This window comes from Procambarus clarkii, chromosome 43 (assembly GCF_040958095.1).
Source record: "Procambarus clarkii isolate CNS0578487 chromosome 43, FALCON_Pclarkii_2.0, whole genome shotgun sequence".
Lineage (NCBI taxonomy): Eukaryota > Metazoa > Arthropoda > Malacostraca > Decapoda > Cambaridae > Procambarus > Procambarus clarkii.
Genome location: NC_091192.1, coordinates 2,185,191 through 2,201,822, shown reverse-complemented (window position 1 = coordinate 2,201,822; position 16,632 = coordinate 2,185,191). Strand labels below are relative to the sequence as shown.

Sequence of the window (16,632 nt, the reverse complement as noted above, 5' to 3'; positions counted from 1 at the left end):
GCAAATTATTATTTATCTTTTCCTGCCTTTTTCTCAAGAGAATACAGATTTAGGCATTTAAGTTAGTCCCAATAGTTTAGATGTTTTACCGAGTGGATTTCTAGCAGTAAAGGATCTCCGCACGCTCTCCAGGTCAGCAATTTCTCCAACTTTGAAAGGGGCTGTCATTGTGCAGCAGTACTCCACTCTAGAGAGCACTAGTGTCTTGAAGAGTATCATCATTGGTAAAGCATCTCTAGTGTGAAAGGTTCTTGTTATCCAACCTGTCCTTTTTCTTGTAGTTGTGACGGCTACTTCATTGTGTTCTTTAACCCCTGCCCGAAACGCTGCACGTACTAGTGGCTTTACAAGATTGTAAATACAATGGGGCCTCGACTTACGATGCTAATCCATTCCCAGAGACGGATCGTAACTCAAAATATCGTAAGTCAAAGCGATTTTTCCCTTGAGAAATAAAGGGAATTGAATTAATCCGTTCCCCACCCTCCAAAATATTAACATAAACACATTTTATACTGAATACAATGTTTTTTTCTAACTACAATACAGTACCTAAGTTGATCTTACCTTTAAGGGCTCTTGATAGCGTATGGAAGATGGTGATGAGGGGGGAGGAGGAGAGTTGTTCCTGTTTGGAAGGGGAGTCCCCTTCCATTATCACATCAGGCAGTGATGTTTTCTCTGGGGTACTCTCTCTCCTACGTTTTGCCTGAATACTACTAGGACCTGGTTGTGGTTCAGTGCTTGTTTGTCTCACTACAAATTTGTCAAGAGACATTTGTTTTTCCCTTCATTTTAACATTTGTCTGTAATGATGCATCACAGTGTCACTGAATAGGTTAAGGCAACGACCTACTGCAGCTTGATTTGGGCGAGTCGTTTCAGCAAAGGTTTGCAATTCTTCCCATGCTGCACACATTTTCTTAATTGTTGAGGACGAGACATTCTGTACTCTTGTTTCTGCTTTATGGTCATCCTTACATGGGTTTTCATGTTTATCCTTACCACTGACTTTCCTGGGACTCATATAATAATTACTTTAATGTTCAAAATGCAAAAAATCACCACAAACGTGGAATTTCTTATAGGTCAGAAAGAGCTGTAGAAGAAGCAAAAGTAGTAGATAAAATTGTTGGCCTCGTGGAAGGTCTTACAACCATAGAGAATGTCTGCGACTACAGGAGAATATGCAGATATGTAAAAGGGAAAGATCAACCTTTGAGGATCACCCTAAATGGTACCAAACAGATAGAAGAAGTACTAAGGAATGCTAGAAAATTACAAAGTGATGAGGATGGGAAAGTGTGGTCGTTAAGACGAGATCTTTCAAAAGAAGATAGAGAGAAGCTGAAACAGAACCTCGCCGAGGCAAAACGTTTAAATGAGAGCAGGAATGAAGAAGAAATCAATTCTTTTTTCTACAAAGTGATAGGGGTAGGCAGACCAGTAAAGTGGTACATAAAGGCAAACCAACAATATCATTAGAGAAAGGGGGAGTGAAAAATAAGAAGAGGGGGAACAAGTTCCTCAAGATTGCATACACCAACATAGATGGAGTAAGATCAAAGATACTGGAGTTAAGTGATATAATACAGCTGCAGACACAACACCAACTACGTGTACCAACAAATATCGGAAGTCGACGACACCATCGGATGTCGAGTCGCATTTTTCGATGAAATTTACATCATAACTCGAAATTATCATAAGTAGGGGCAATCATAAGTCGAGGTGCCACTGTACAATGCTATGTATTCTCACAAACCCAATGTACCTTCTTGTATATACAGTAAATAAATAAATAAAATAATTAAATAAATAAATAAATAAATAAATAAATAAATAAACAAACAAACTGTGCAACGCACCTGCAGGTGCTTGACGGGGGGTGTACAATGCGACTCCGGGATCTTATAATTTTAGTGTACAATTCAAAACTCCCGCGGCTACATGGGGTTCACATCAGCTACCTCTGGCTGTTTGTAAACAGACGCCATTTAAAACAAAAATCGTGGGCAACATTTCTGGGTGTGAGAGCATTAGTACTGAGTGAGCAACCAAGGCTGGTGCACGCAGCATGAGCTCACAGCACGGCTGTTCAGCTTGTGACCACAGCATCGTCTAATACTAGTAATGTCAAAATATATATATAACTGGTATTATTTAGCCATGATAGTATTACAGAAGAGCCCGAGTGTGATAATGACTGTGTACAATGTTCAAATATCAGTGAATCAATGCTGTTCCAGATGTTCACAGCGCTAGCCACAACACCACAGCATTATTTCGTCTATCTAGGAATCTTCAAACGACTTCATATGTTACTTTACAAAATTAAATTGGTCAAATATTTATTTACAGGATTTAGTGACCAGGAGTGTGATAACAGCAGGATTGTGGTGATAATAGCGCTGTGCGTAGAATTGTGGGAGGAGGGAGGGAGGGAGGGAATCCAGATAACGTCACTGTGTGTGGCAGCCACTCTTGTTTTGCTCACCATACTAGCTTAGTGGTTCGCTATGGTGAACACATATGAACATGGGTATATACAATGTGTGTGTATATAGTGTAATAACAGCAACAGGAGTATGTTGGGAGGAGCCATTTTGATGAGGGAGGTGGCGTCATAATCGTAGCGTCTGCTGGCTGCTGTGTGATTTCTCGTGCAGTATATGGTGGCCACTGTGCTGTTTGGACACAATACCAGCTTACTTGCATATTTATGGTGAATAAAACAGATACATATACATAACGTGTGTAAATATTGTAGTGTAATAAAAATAATAACAGTATGGTGGGAGGAGCAATATTGGCGAGCAAGGAGTAAGCTAGGTGTTGGAGGAGTGAGGGAGGGCTGGCTGGGTGTGGCAGCTCACACTCGCGGAGTTCTGAGTGTGTTGATGGTGAATGAATATAGTGTGATAGTGTATAGTGTGTAAATGTTGTAAATATACATAAATGAACATGAAACATTGGATATTTGAGCAATATGTGTGGACACATTTGAGACAACACAGTGTCTTGGGACAGTACGGATGTTCTGCTGCCATAATATTGTGAACGTGTTCATTATACATAGGATTGGCAAGAAAAAACAAAACAAATGTATTTGGAAATGTTCGCAAAAAATTAACAAAAAGATACTTGTGGCAACTCGCGAATGTTTAAGCTGGAGGGCGACTAGCTTCGGGAGTCTACGTCACGGGCGACCACCAAATCGTTACGTCACACGCCATTTTCTGGACCCCATTGTAGCCAAAGTAATTACAATTTCAATATTATTTTTTACATACCTGTGATCAGGGAAGAGTATTTAATATATTCAAAAACAAAAAGAATTTTTCCCCGAGAATTTATTTCCTGCGCACAGGGGAAAGGGGGGTGATGTACAGTATTTGGAAAGCGAGCAGCACAGTAGTTTACCACTGTGCTGCTCGGGCTCCAAATATGGCACCCCCCCCATGCGCATTAAATAAATTCTTGGCAAAATATTCTTTGTTTTTTAAAATGTTAAATATCCTTCCCTGATCACAAAAAAAAAAAAAGCATTGAATGTAATGAAACACCCTTCTCTGGGTGAGCCCCGGAGGCTCCCTGGAGCTTATAGGGCTAATGTATGTTATATTAGACCGGGACATTAGCTAAGGAGTTCAGACCTACCAGGGACCAGTGCCAGAACCTGGCCCCTTCGTCGAGATTTCAGGGAGCAATGGCCCTGGAAAACCCCCTTGTGGTTGGGGTTTTGCTTATCTGCCATTGACCATGGTTAGGCACCCAGAAAGGTAGGCATAACAAAACAAACCCCACATGGTAAGAAACGAAAACAAAAAACAGAGGTGTAGAAACTCCCTACAATCCCAAGGAAACAAGCAAACATCACACTTTACTGCTGTGTCGCTCGTCTGTGCAGCCCTTCCTGCCCCGAGAGAGAGAGAGAGAGAGAGAGAGAGAGAGGGGGGGGGGGGTGCCGGGCCTCACCACGCCAGCTGCCTAGCATCAGTTTGGTAGCTAAGCTTCAACTAACGCGACAAAAACTGCCGACCAGTGGGAGGGAGGGTTGCCAGGGAGCCTCCTTCGCTCACCCAGAAAATGGCGTTTCATTACATTCAACGCTGGTTTTCTGTGGGGAGCCCCTACGGCTTCCTGGAGCTACATACCCAACGAGAAGGAAAAAAAGAGGGCTGACCCGGGAGGCGGCCGCCACAAACTCCGCAACGCGAAGTCGAGACAACAGGCAGCAACCTGCAACACAAGAACGCACAGGAGCAGACACGCTTACAAAAGAATGGGTGGCCAGAAACCTGTGCGACCCCCAAATCCTCGCACCCGAAATGAGCCCAAGACATCAGCCAAACATAGGCAGCGAAAGCTGCAAACGTCAGAGCGGCATGAGCGCAAGGATAGACCACAGGCTGGTAGACTTTAGAAACCTGCGGACAACCTGGGAGACCCGAGCCCTGAAACAGGGAACAAGGGGAACCGGATCAACCCAAAGCGCATCCCCAGCCACTACACACAAGTAACGGCAAAATGCCGCAACCGGACAACACATATCGCACCCCTGGCCAAACCAACCAAGCAACAATAACCCAAGGACCCCTCCGGAAGACAACTGTCTTGATCGTCGCCGGAAGGACGGAGAAAGGCTGCAAACGTACAAACCTACCACCAGTACCAAAAGAGCAGAAACCCCTGCGCCGGAGGAGAGCCAGAAGCTCCCCGACCCAACCCGCAGAGGCCAATGCCAACAAAATATGGCCTCTGGAAAACAATCTTGAACCTAATGGGCTATCATAAACTGAGGAAAGGAGGAATAAGAGGGCACCCTGATCAAGGACCAGGACGGCTCAGGCGGCGCATGAGCAGGCTGGAGGTAAAACAAAACATGAGAAAGTGTACGTTACAGGGCAGATGTGACGTCCACCCTGAACACAAGCCGGAGCGGGTCCGCCAGCGCCACATGATACAAGGCGACAGTAAGAAACATCAATTAACAGTCCTGAAAACCCAAGAAAGGACAAGACAACCCAATGCAAAAGAGAAGACAACCTACGAAGAGCAAGAAAATGGCAAATAGAAACTCCAGGAATGTCATACTATCGTAGAGACGAAGCTTGCCGGTGGGACACCATCAACAAAGCCACCTGATCCCCAGAGATATTGATACACCCGCGTCAAAAGACAGACACGAAGAGCCGAGGAGAAGGCCGAACCAGTCATGAACAGGACCGGTCCGACCTGCTGAAAGAGGCGGAACTGCGGGAAACGCCCCGGGTTCGGACACCTATCAAGCAGTGTCTGAAAACAAAGCTGGGCCGGCCACCAAGGGACCACAAGGACTACTCTCCTTGGGAAGGACTCCAACTGAGCCAGAACCCGAAGCAACAGCTGAACCGGGATAAGAGGAAGAGATAACTCCACCTCGACCAGTCCCGCCGAAAGGCATTAACGGCGAACGCCTCGCAGGCGGGTAAGGGCGCCACATAGAATGGGAGATGCCGAGACCACGCCGACGGGAAGATGTCCATGTTCAGGAGTCCGTACGTCCGGCAGAGCTAACGAAACGAGTCGGCGACAACCGACCAATCCGTGAACAGAGGAATGAACCGAGATAGGCCGTCTGCCAGGACGTAGGATACCCCAGACATGAAACGCACGGCTAGCTAAACCCCGAGAATCCAGCAGATGAGCCATTCAAAGGGACCAACCCCAAAGGTCAAGGACCTAAAAGAATCCCCGAGGTTCCAACAATGAACCACTGGAGAACAGTCCAAATGGAGCCAGATGGTAGAGCCCCGAGTGACCTGAAACCTTCGAAGCGCAAACCAGTACATCCACAAACTCCCTAACCGTGCCGTGAGACCGACGGACAGACAGACCCCACCATCCCCGACCGGTCTGGTGAGTACTGGTCACAAAGCCCCAGCCGAGAGATGACCCGTCCGTGAACACATCGAGCGAAGGCTCGGGGAGGGGCACGGAACCCAGAAAACCCCAAAGAGGAAGCCCGGTGACGCAGCACCAATGCATCATCCCCAGAGGACGAACCCAATGATTGCAAGAGAGGCGGAAGGAAGGGTCCCCGAAGGAACCAAACAGAAGCCGAAGCCAAACCTAACCCGACACGCGTACTAGCAAGCGAAGTTCAGACTTCCGCACAATCGCTCGAGCAACTGCCTGAGTGACACGGGACCCTCCTCATAAACAGCCGAAGGCAGGACCACAGCCGCAGCAACGCTTCTGACTGCTTGGAAGCAGTCCAAGAGTCCTAAACAAGACCCCAGCCAGGTTCGAATCCGGGACGGAACAAGATGGAACAGCCTCTAGATCACCAGGAATCCAAACCCGGAGATCTAGAGAGAACCACACTCCTGGCGAGCAGACAAGCAGACCGACTGGGAGCCCACAGCAGCCAGTCGTCGAGGTAGACCAGACACCGAATCTCAAGTAGACTCAGACAGGGCACTAAGATCCGGTAAAGATGCAAAAATACACCAAGTGCCAATTACAAAATAGGGAAGGCAACAAAAGCAGCAAGCCTGAAGCCTCCACCACCAACTGTGCTAGTCCCGGAAAACAGGAGAGAAACGTGCCAAGAATTGACCTGGAGGTCCACGGCCACCATCCAGGCACCCGGCCCCAACAGAAGCCGGACAGAAGACAACAGTTCTCTAAGGAGGGCATAGAATCCAGGGTGTAGCCTGAAGAAGTCCAGAAGAACCGCAGATGCGAAAGGCCCGTGACTGCAAAGAGCAGACGGGAACCCCAGAGGGATGGGGCGGATCAACCACATCCAACACACCCACTAAGATGACATGACGAAGCGCAGGGGAAGAAGCCCACCCCGCCAGCTCTGAACCCCCCCCCCCCCCCTAAAAGGGGGAGAAGCCGTCCACCGACGCCACCAGAGGCCGGAAGACAACCAAAAGTGCTCACCAACAGCAGGACCATGCGAGAGTCAACAGAGCAAGCCGCTCCCCCAGCGCCCCATCAACAGAGAAGGGAATGGAGCCCCTCCCGAAAGAAAAAGTACACATACACATTACGTATATACACATACATATACATATACACATAAGGTACAATCACGGGGGCCTAGCAGAGGGCCACCAAAAACTACCAATGGAACTATAGCCACACTAGGCAGACCCCCACCAGGCATGAAAATAAAAACAAAAGAAAAACCCTTAAAAGTACACCGTCTCCAGAGGCAACAGGAACTGGTTGCCGCTTAGGTGGCAGGCTGTGCAACACCTTGATGCCCTAACCAGCGCAATACCAAATCCCTACCCAGGGCCAAACAAGGGTCCCCCAGCCCCAGCTGGCCCCAAGGGCGAGGCAAATGCCGAGCAGCAAGAACCTCTACAGGAATGGTTCCCGAGAACGCCCCAGGGAAGATAACCCTGTTATGCAGGGGCAGTACTCACAGGGAGCTTAGGGAAGTCAGCCACTAAGCAAATGCAGCCCTGGCACTGATGAGGTACTCCTGGCCACAGCACAACACAATACACGGCAGTGAACGCCACACAAGGCAAATACCACCTAGGAAACTAAGGCCAGAGAAGCGTCTATCCTGGTTGACATTAGCTTACGAACTGAAGCTTGGCAGCCGGCGCAGTAGGTCCGGGGCTCCTCCCTCCCCCTCTCGGGGCGGGGAGGGCTGCGCGGATGATCGGCGCGGCAGTAAAGTGTGATGTTTGCTTGTTTCCATGTTTCCTTGTGACTGTAGGGAGTTTCTACCTCTCTGTTCGATTTTTTGTTTTAGTTTTTTACCATGTGGGGTTTGTTTTGTTATGCCTACCTTTCTGGGTGCCTAACCCCGGTCGATGGCAGATAAGGAAAACTCCAACCACAAAGAGGTTTTCCAGGACCATAGCTCCCTGAAACCTCTCTGAAGGGGGCCAGGTTCTGGCACTGGTAGGTCTGAACTCCTTAGTTAATGTCCCGGTCTAATATAACATACATTAGCCCGATAAGCTCCAGGGAGCCATAGGAGCTCCCCACAGAAAACTCGTATACAGGGACACTCGTATTCCGAGGTACCACTGTACTATCATGGCTAAATAATATCAGTTATATATATATTTTGAAATTATTAGGCGATGCTGTGGTCACAAGCTGAACAGCAGTGCTGTGAGCTCATGCTGCGTGCACCAGCCTTGGTTGCTCACTCAGTACTGAGGTTCTCACACCCAGGAATGTTGCCCATGATTTAAAAAAAAAAAGGTGGCGTCTGTTTACAAGAGCCCTGAGGATTTGATGTGAACCCCATGTAGCCACAGGAGTTTTGAATCACACGCTATACCAATAAGATCCCCGAGGTGCTTTGTGCACCACTTACGGAGCGCCTACAGGCGCTTTGCGTACCACTTACAGAGCACCTACAGGCGTGCTGCGCAGTGTATGGTTAAAGGTAAGGTCTTCCGACATTGAGTACACCCAAATCCTTTACATTGCTTTTTCATTCTATGTTATGTTTTGACTGTTTTGTATGTGGTTTCCATTTTTATATTTTCATTTTTTCCGTAGCACATGAGCTGTAACTTATCTTCGTTAAACACGGGTGGCATATAAAAATTTAATCATTACTAGAAGTAGGCAGCTTGTTAAAGGTCACCCATTTGTCCTGATGATTTTTTCTAGCTGGATTTTAAAGTTGAACTGAGTTTTGGCATTTACAGCTTCAGCAGGTAGGCAGTTCCATGGGGTTTATAACACTTAGGGAGAAAAAGCATCTTCTGTTTTCAGTCCTACTTGAGTTACCTTGATAATAAAGGAGAGGTTAAAGAACACTTTGCTGTACACAGGTTTGGTTATATGCCAAGCACAAGCACACGAGAAAAGGGTAAATGTGCCTGCGTTGTTTGCAAGAACACGCAACGTAGGGAACGCAGGCGAAGATCCATCTGCACTTGATGCGTTAATTGCAAAGTTGCCTTGTTTCCCGTTGACTGCTTCAGGGATTATTTCACACTCGCACAGTTCTATGTTGATAATGATGTATATAGTCTGTGATAGTGTAGAGTGTGTAAGTTGTAAATGTAAATAATTGAACATGTACTATAGAAAATATGAATGTTTGTAGACATTTGTGATACATGTAACACAGTTTCTTCAATATTACTGCCTGAATATTTTAAACCTGTTCAATATACATAGGATTAGCCAAAAAAACAAAAATGCATTTGTAATTGTGTGGAAAAAATTAACAAAAATGTTGACCAGACCACACACTAGAAGTTGAAGGGACGACGACGTTTCGGTCCGTCCTGGACCATTCTCAAGTCGATGAGATATTTGTGGTAACTTGCGCCTGTTGAATCTGGCACACAACTGAATCCAGGAGTCCATAAAACAGGCGACTGCTAGGCCGTGACGTCAGACATCATTTTCTGGACATTATTACGGCCAAAGTACATTTGTGCAATATTTTCAAAATACAGTGTATGTCATCAGGTGAGGGTATTTAGCACTTTTGGAAGGAAATTTTTTTTGCAAAGAATTTATTTTATGCACACAGCAGGAATGTCATATTTTAAGGCAGCCCAGCATGGTGATTAACACCTAAATGGTGCATGGCTATATACCATTTGACACCCCACAGGCGCATACAAAAAAAAAAATCTTTTTTCTTCCTAACCTGTTAATTTGTGTTCACTGATCATGGGAAAGATAATAAAAAAAATCGTAAGTGGCATATATTGCCCGCTATAGGGCAGGGAAGTCTGGCAAAAACAGGTGCTGACTCAGTGTGCATCCCAGGCGGTCTGTTGCTTGCCAGCTGTCAGGCCGGAGTTGCCACAAAGAGATAATTACCTAATTATTTCAATGTCTCTGATTGATTTTTCATAGTTTTTTTTTTTTGCTGTAATATTATTCAATAGTGTGTAGTGTGATACATTTATATAATAAAATGAGTGAATCATCGCTGTACTCAAAAATATGGTGTGCATATTGTTGATTCAATTATGTTCATCAAACAGCGAACAAATACTTTGTTGGTTATTACACTATATACACAGGTTATATATAAGTATCTGCATGTTTTGTTCACCATAACAAACCACTAAGTTGCTATTATGAGTCAAAAAGTAACGAGGAGTGACTGCCACACACCAGCCAGCCACTCACTCCCTCCCTCAACACCTCACTCGCCCACATTCTCCTCCCAACATACTGTTTTTGCTTTTATTCACTATATACAAACGTTGTATATAAGTAGAGTGGAACCTCTATTAACGAGTTTAATCCGTTCTGGCACCGAGCTCGTTACCTGGAAAACTCGTCTTAAGAACAAATTTCCCCATTTAAAATAAAGGAAATAAATTTAATCTGGTCCACTCCCAAAAACATCCATACTTGTATGACTTTTTTTATGTAAATATAATACTGCACATGTAAATATAAATGTTTTGTTGTAGTGTTATGTTATGTTATACCAGTGACTTACTATACACTATGGAGAGTGGCAAGCAAAGTGCCTCTGCACACTCTTTCAGTATCCATGGTGAGATCCCGTCTGGACCGACAGCCTTTCTAACATCCAGATCCAGCAGGTGTCTCTTGACCTCCTCTCTCGTAATTTCAAACTCTTCCAAGGCCGCCTGGTTTACCTCCCTTTCTCCTAGCACAGTGACCTCACCTTGTTCTATTGTGAAGACCTCCTGGAACCTCTTGTTGAGTTCTTCACACACCTCTGTCATTTTCTGTATACCTGTCCTCGCCTGTTCGAAGTTTCAATACCTGTTCTTTCACTGTTGTTTTCCTTCTGATGTGACTGTGGAGTAGCTTTGGTTCGGTCTTGGCTTTGTTTGCTATATCATTTTCAAAACTTTTCTCTGCTTCTCTTCTCACCCTGACGTACTCATTCCTGGTTCTCTGGTATCTCTCTCTGCTTTCTGGTGTTCTGTTATTCCGGAAGTTCCTCCACGCCCTTTTGTTCAGTTTCTTCACTTCCATACATGCCCTATTATACCATGGATTCTTCTGTTGCTTCTCGGATTTTTCCCTTTGGGCCGGGATGAACCTGTTTACTGCCTGCTGACACTTTTGGGTAACATAGTCCATCATACCCTGTACAGACTTACCTCTGAGGTCTGTGTCCCAAGGTATTTCACTTAGGAAACTTCTCATCTGTTCAAAATTCTCCTTTCGGTATGCCAGCCTTTTGATTCCTAGTTCTTTTTTGGGGGAGGTAAGTCCTAGCTCTACCAGGTACTCAAAGTTCAATACACTGTGGTCACTCATTCCCAAGGGTGCTTCCATCTTAACTTCCCTTATATCCCACTCATTTAGGGTAAATATCAAATCAAGCATTGCTGGTTCATCTTCTCCTCTCATTCTTGTTGGTTCTTTGATGTGCTGGCTTAGAAAGTTTCTTGTTGCCACGTCCAGCAGCTTAGCACTCCATGTTTCTGGTCCTCCATGCAGGTCTCTGTTCTTCCAGTCTATCTTCCCATGGTTGAAGTCTCTCATAATTTGTAGTCCAGATCCATTCCTGCTAGCAACAGAAGCTGCTCTTTCTATTATGTTAATGGTGGCCATGTTGTTTCTATCATATTCCTGTCTAGGTCTTCTGTCATTTGGTGGTGGATTATATATGACTACGACTATAATTTTTTTCCCTTCATTTGTTACGGTACCTGCTATGTAGTCACTGAAACCTTCACAGCCCTGAATATCCATCTCCTCAAAATCCTAGCCTTTTCATACCAGCAGAGCTACACCACCCCCACCTCTTCCTTCCCTCTCTTTCCTCAAACATAATAGTCCTGTGGGAACACTGCAGTTTGTTATCGTTTTCGTGAGCTTTGTTTCTGTGAGGGCTATTATGTCTGGGTTTTCCTCTAGTACCCGTTCTCCAAGCTCATTTGCTTTATTTGTAATTTCATCTATGTTAGTGTACATCGCTTTGAGGCTCACTTTCTTCTGTCCCTTCTCAAATCGCGAGAGAGAGAGAGAGGCACGTAACTCGTTGCTTGCATATGCAGCATTATTATAACAAAATAATTAAATAAGCACTGAATATTTATTGGGGGGTGGGGAGGAGGAGGGGACTGAAGTTGTTGACAATCTCCACCTTATTATAGATAAGGTCCACCTCCATTATGGATAAGGTCCACCTCCATTATGGATAAGGTCCACCTCCATTATGGATAAGGTCCACCTCCATTATGGATGTCAACCAACAAGCTCACACTTAAATATAGAAAAGACCTACTACATCTTATTTGGAAGCAAATCAACAAATGCATTTCAACTTCAGATAGACAATGATAACATCAGCAATAAAAATGATAAGTTCCTTGGCCTATACTTAGACAAGACTTGGTTTCAGCACCCACATTCAACACATAACCAAAAAAGTCTCTAAAGCGGTTGGTATACTCTCTAAAATCAGATATTATGTTCTAAACTCTGCTCTCCTCTCGCTATGCTATGCGCTAATCTATCTCTATCTTACATATGATATCTGTGCATTGGGCTCAACCACTGCAAACTACCCTATGCCCATCATCACCCAGCAAAAATCTGCTATCGGAACAATAACAAACTCGACTTTCAGACAACACTCAGCCCCACTGGTTACATTCCTAAACATGCTAAATGTAACCTCCCTCCACACATTCTCTTGTGGCAATTACATTTACAAAACCCTGTTCTTAAATGCAAACAATGTTCTGAAACACGTCTTGGACAGATGTAATAGAACACATAATCACCACACCAGAAATAAATATATCTTTGACATCCCCAGAGTCAAACGAAATCTGTCTAAACACTATGCAAATAAAGGGACCTAATCTATGGAACTCACTCCCTAACAAATTGAAAAGCTGTCCAACTTTTGCCTTATTCAAATATAAACCAAAAAGTACCTAATTTCATCTTCATAGTTTCCTACCTAGTGCTTGAAACTCGCACTGTATCTAGTGCTACCCAATTTGCCAAAATATGTACCTATGCCATACAACGTTACCATTGTAATCATTGCTGTTATCTTGTATCTTGTTATACACATAGTTTGCTACATTATAGTCTGTAGCAAATAGTTTGTAGTAAATTTGCTACATACATCATGTTATACACATAGTTTGCTACATTATATCTTGCAATAATCCTCAAATTATGCTAAAATGTACCTGTGGATAACCCTTAAATTTACTTTAATGTACCTACTTTTTTTTTGTCAAATTTCTTATACAATGTTATACTTAAAATGCATTTTTATACCTTATTACAATGTATTTTTATACCTTATTATAATTATTTTTATACTTTCTTACAATGTACCTGTAAACATTTTTTAATTTTGTTTAAAATTTCCTTATTAGAATTATATATTAGCATTTCAGGCAGATCCTTAATCTATGCATGCTAGTAGCTTTACAAGAATGTGAAACTTCAAGTCTGTGTTCTTATAAACCCAATTTACCTTCTTGTATATAAATAAATAAATGAAAAATAATAAATAAATACAGGTTAGGCAAGAAAAGTTAGGTTGGTGTATTTATTATTTTATCTTGTGTACAGGTATAATTTAAAAATATATGCAAGGAGTTGGCATGTATTGACTTGGAAGTGTGAAGAGAGATATTTGGAAGTTTGCAAGATACTTGGAAGTGTGACTACAAGACTATGTACTGTTACCTAGTATCCCAGAATAATTAAAATGGCTGGGGCTGTATGGCTACAGCTGTTTATAATGCTGCTAGAGGTATCCGCTTATAATGCTGCCAGAGGTATCCGCTTATAATGCTGCTGGAAGTTGCCAGAGGGAGTGGTGCAAGCCAGACAACACTTCCAGGATGTACTAGTACATTATTGTGCAGTTATTGTTTCTGTTGCATTGACAAAATAGTGGAAATTGATGTTTTTCTTAGCATATAATTTCAAGTCATTGTGTTGGGGACAGGCAGCCAGGTTATATATACATTTCATGTTAGGCTTATATTGTGGTCAAGGATTGATCTACTCGCCCTACCCAGGATGCAACCCACAATGTTCGGGCGTTCCTGCCTGAAACGCTATGCTTGCTAGTGACTTTACAAGAATGTAAAATCATCATTGTTATATACTCTTAACTCCCAATGTACCTTTTTGTATATAAATAATAAATAACAAGCCGACTAACACTTGAATTCCTTTTTACTGCTAGGTGAACAGGTGCAATAGGTGATGGGAAACAAACACACACACACTTTCTTTCTGATAAAGAAAGAGATCTAGGGGTGGTTCTAGATAGAAAACTATCACCTGAGGACCACATAAAGAATATTGTGCGAGGAGCCTATGCCACGCTTTCTAACTTCAGAATTGCTTTTAAATACATGGATGGCGATATACTAAAGAAATTGTTCACGACTTTTGTTAGGCCAAAGCTAGAATATGCAGCAGTTGTGTGGTGCCCATATCTTAAGAAGCACATCAACAAACTGGAAAAGGTGCAAAGACATGCTACTAAGTGGCTCCAGAACTGAAGGGCAAGAGCTACGAGGAGAGGTTAGAGGCATTAAATATGCCAAAACTGGAAGACAGACGAAAAAGAGGCTGATATGATCACTACATACAAAATAGTAACAGGAATTGATAAAATCGATAGGGAAGATTTCCTGAGACCTGGAACTTCAAGAACAAGAGGTCATAGATTTAAACTAGCTAAACACAGATGCCGAAGAAATATAAGAAAATTCACTTTCGCAAACAGAGTGGTAGACGGTTGGAAGAAGTTAGGTGAGAAGGTGGTGGAGGCCAAGACCGTCAGTAGTTTCAAAGCGTTATATGACAGAGTGCTGGGAAGACAAGACACCACGAGCGTAGCTCTCATCCTATAACTAAACTTAGGTAATTACACTTGGGTAATTACTACAGTGTTGTCATTGCAACGTAACACCATGCACTATTCTGCGCATTTTCTTTTGATTCAGTAATGAACACAATGATAAAGTTGTTTGGATTAAGTACATAAAGATTGGGAGATTCTGTAACACTAGATACAGAGCAAATGTAAAGCTCAGTGTAGGAAACTATGAAGATGAAATTAGGTACTTTTTGGTTTTGTTTTTGAATGAGGCAAAAGTTGGACAGCTTTTCAATTCACTAGGGAGCGAGTTCCATAGACTAGGTCCCTTTATTTGCAAGAGTGTTTACACAGATTAAGTTTGACTCTGGGGATATCAAAGAGATATTTATTTCTGGTGTGGTGATAATGGGTCCTATTACATCTGTCCAGGGAGAGTTTCAGAGCAAGGTTTGCATTTAAGAACAGGGTTTTGTAAATGTTGTTGACCCAAGAGAATGTGTAGAGGGAGTTAATATTTAGCTTGTTATGGGATTTAAACAAGGGAGCTGAGTGTTGTCTGAAAGCAGATATTGTTATTATTCTGATAGCAGATTTTTGCTGGGTGATGATGGGCTTAAGGTGGTTTGCAGTGGTTGACCCCCATGCACAGATACCATAATTAAGATAGGGGTAGATTAGTGCATAATATAGTTAGATGAGAGCAGAGTTAGGAACATAATATCTTATTTTGGAGAGTATTCTAACTGTTTTAGAGACTTTCTTAGTTATGTGTTGTATATGGGTGCTGAAGTTGAGTCTCTTGTCTAGGAATAGGCTAAGAAACTTACCATCATTTTTATTACTGATGTTAATGTTGTCTATCTGTAGCTGAATTGCATTCGATGATTTGCTTCCAAATAAGATGTAGTAGGTCTTTTCTATGTTTAGTGTTAGTTTGTTAGTAGACATCCATAAGTGGACTTTTTTAATTCATTATTCACATCATCATTTAGTGTATGTGGGTTGGGGGTCTGAATAGATGAGGGTAGTATCAGCAGCAAACAATATAGGTCTAAGAATATTAGAGACATTAGGCAGATCATTGATATATATAAGAAATAGAAGAGGTCCTAAGATGCTGCCCTGTGGCACTCCAACGGTTATTGGTAGAGTGGAAGAGGTTGTATCATTGATGGTTACACATTGGTGTTTGTCACAAAGATAGGATTGGATATAGTCCAGGGTAAGGCCTCGGATTCCATAATGCTGAAGTTTAAGTAAGTGGTAGTTGTGATTAACAGTATCAAAGGATTTTCTAAGGTCAATGAAGAGTCCAATCGGAAACTCACTTTTGTCAAGGGCCGAGTCTATCAGTTTATGTCAAATTGAATGACCTTAATCTACGATGTCGTTAATATTTTCCATTACCTTTCTCCGTAGTTTTTGATATTTAGCTTGTAGCATCTGTTCCTCTTCGGTAAGATTACTAGGGAAATGTAGGTAGACCATTATGGAGGAGCGAGTGTGACGGAGTAGAGAGCTCACCAGCACACAACCTACCCACTCCACCTCAACATAAACACTGACGTCTGTTTCGCCTCCTCCCTCCAATGCATTGTTAAACCCTAATCTATCGCATCCTTTGCTGTAAAAACATATGAAGAATATTATATAATAGTGGTCCATAAAGAAGCTACTCAAATAAATTTATAGATTTTACTTGATTCTTAAAAAAAAATGGACGAAACGACTAGTATACGAATTTTGCACCCGCAAGATAACGTAAGCTTTTAAGGGTTGATAAATAATAATAATAATAATAATTTTTATTTAGGTAAGGTACATACATA

The 16,632-nt window shown here is 43.0% G+C and overlaps 1 protein-coding gene across 1 annotated transcript in view; it reads right to left on the bottom strand.

The window, feature by feature from the left end:
* The window catches only part of Nelf-E (negative elongation factor E), a 93,137-nt gene extending 76,767 nt beyond the window's left edge, over window positions 1–16,370 (bottom strand). The window contains exon 1 of the mRNA XM_045738433.2: window positions 16,211–16,370. Within this exon, the coding sequence (XP_045594389.1) occupies window positions 16,211–16,291 (81 nt within the window). The 5' untranslated portion in view covers window positions 16,292–16,370. The remainder of the gene's footprint in view (window positions 1–16,210) is intronic.
* Between the last annotated feature and the right edge of the window lie 262 nt (window positions 16,371–16,632).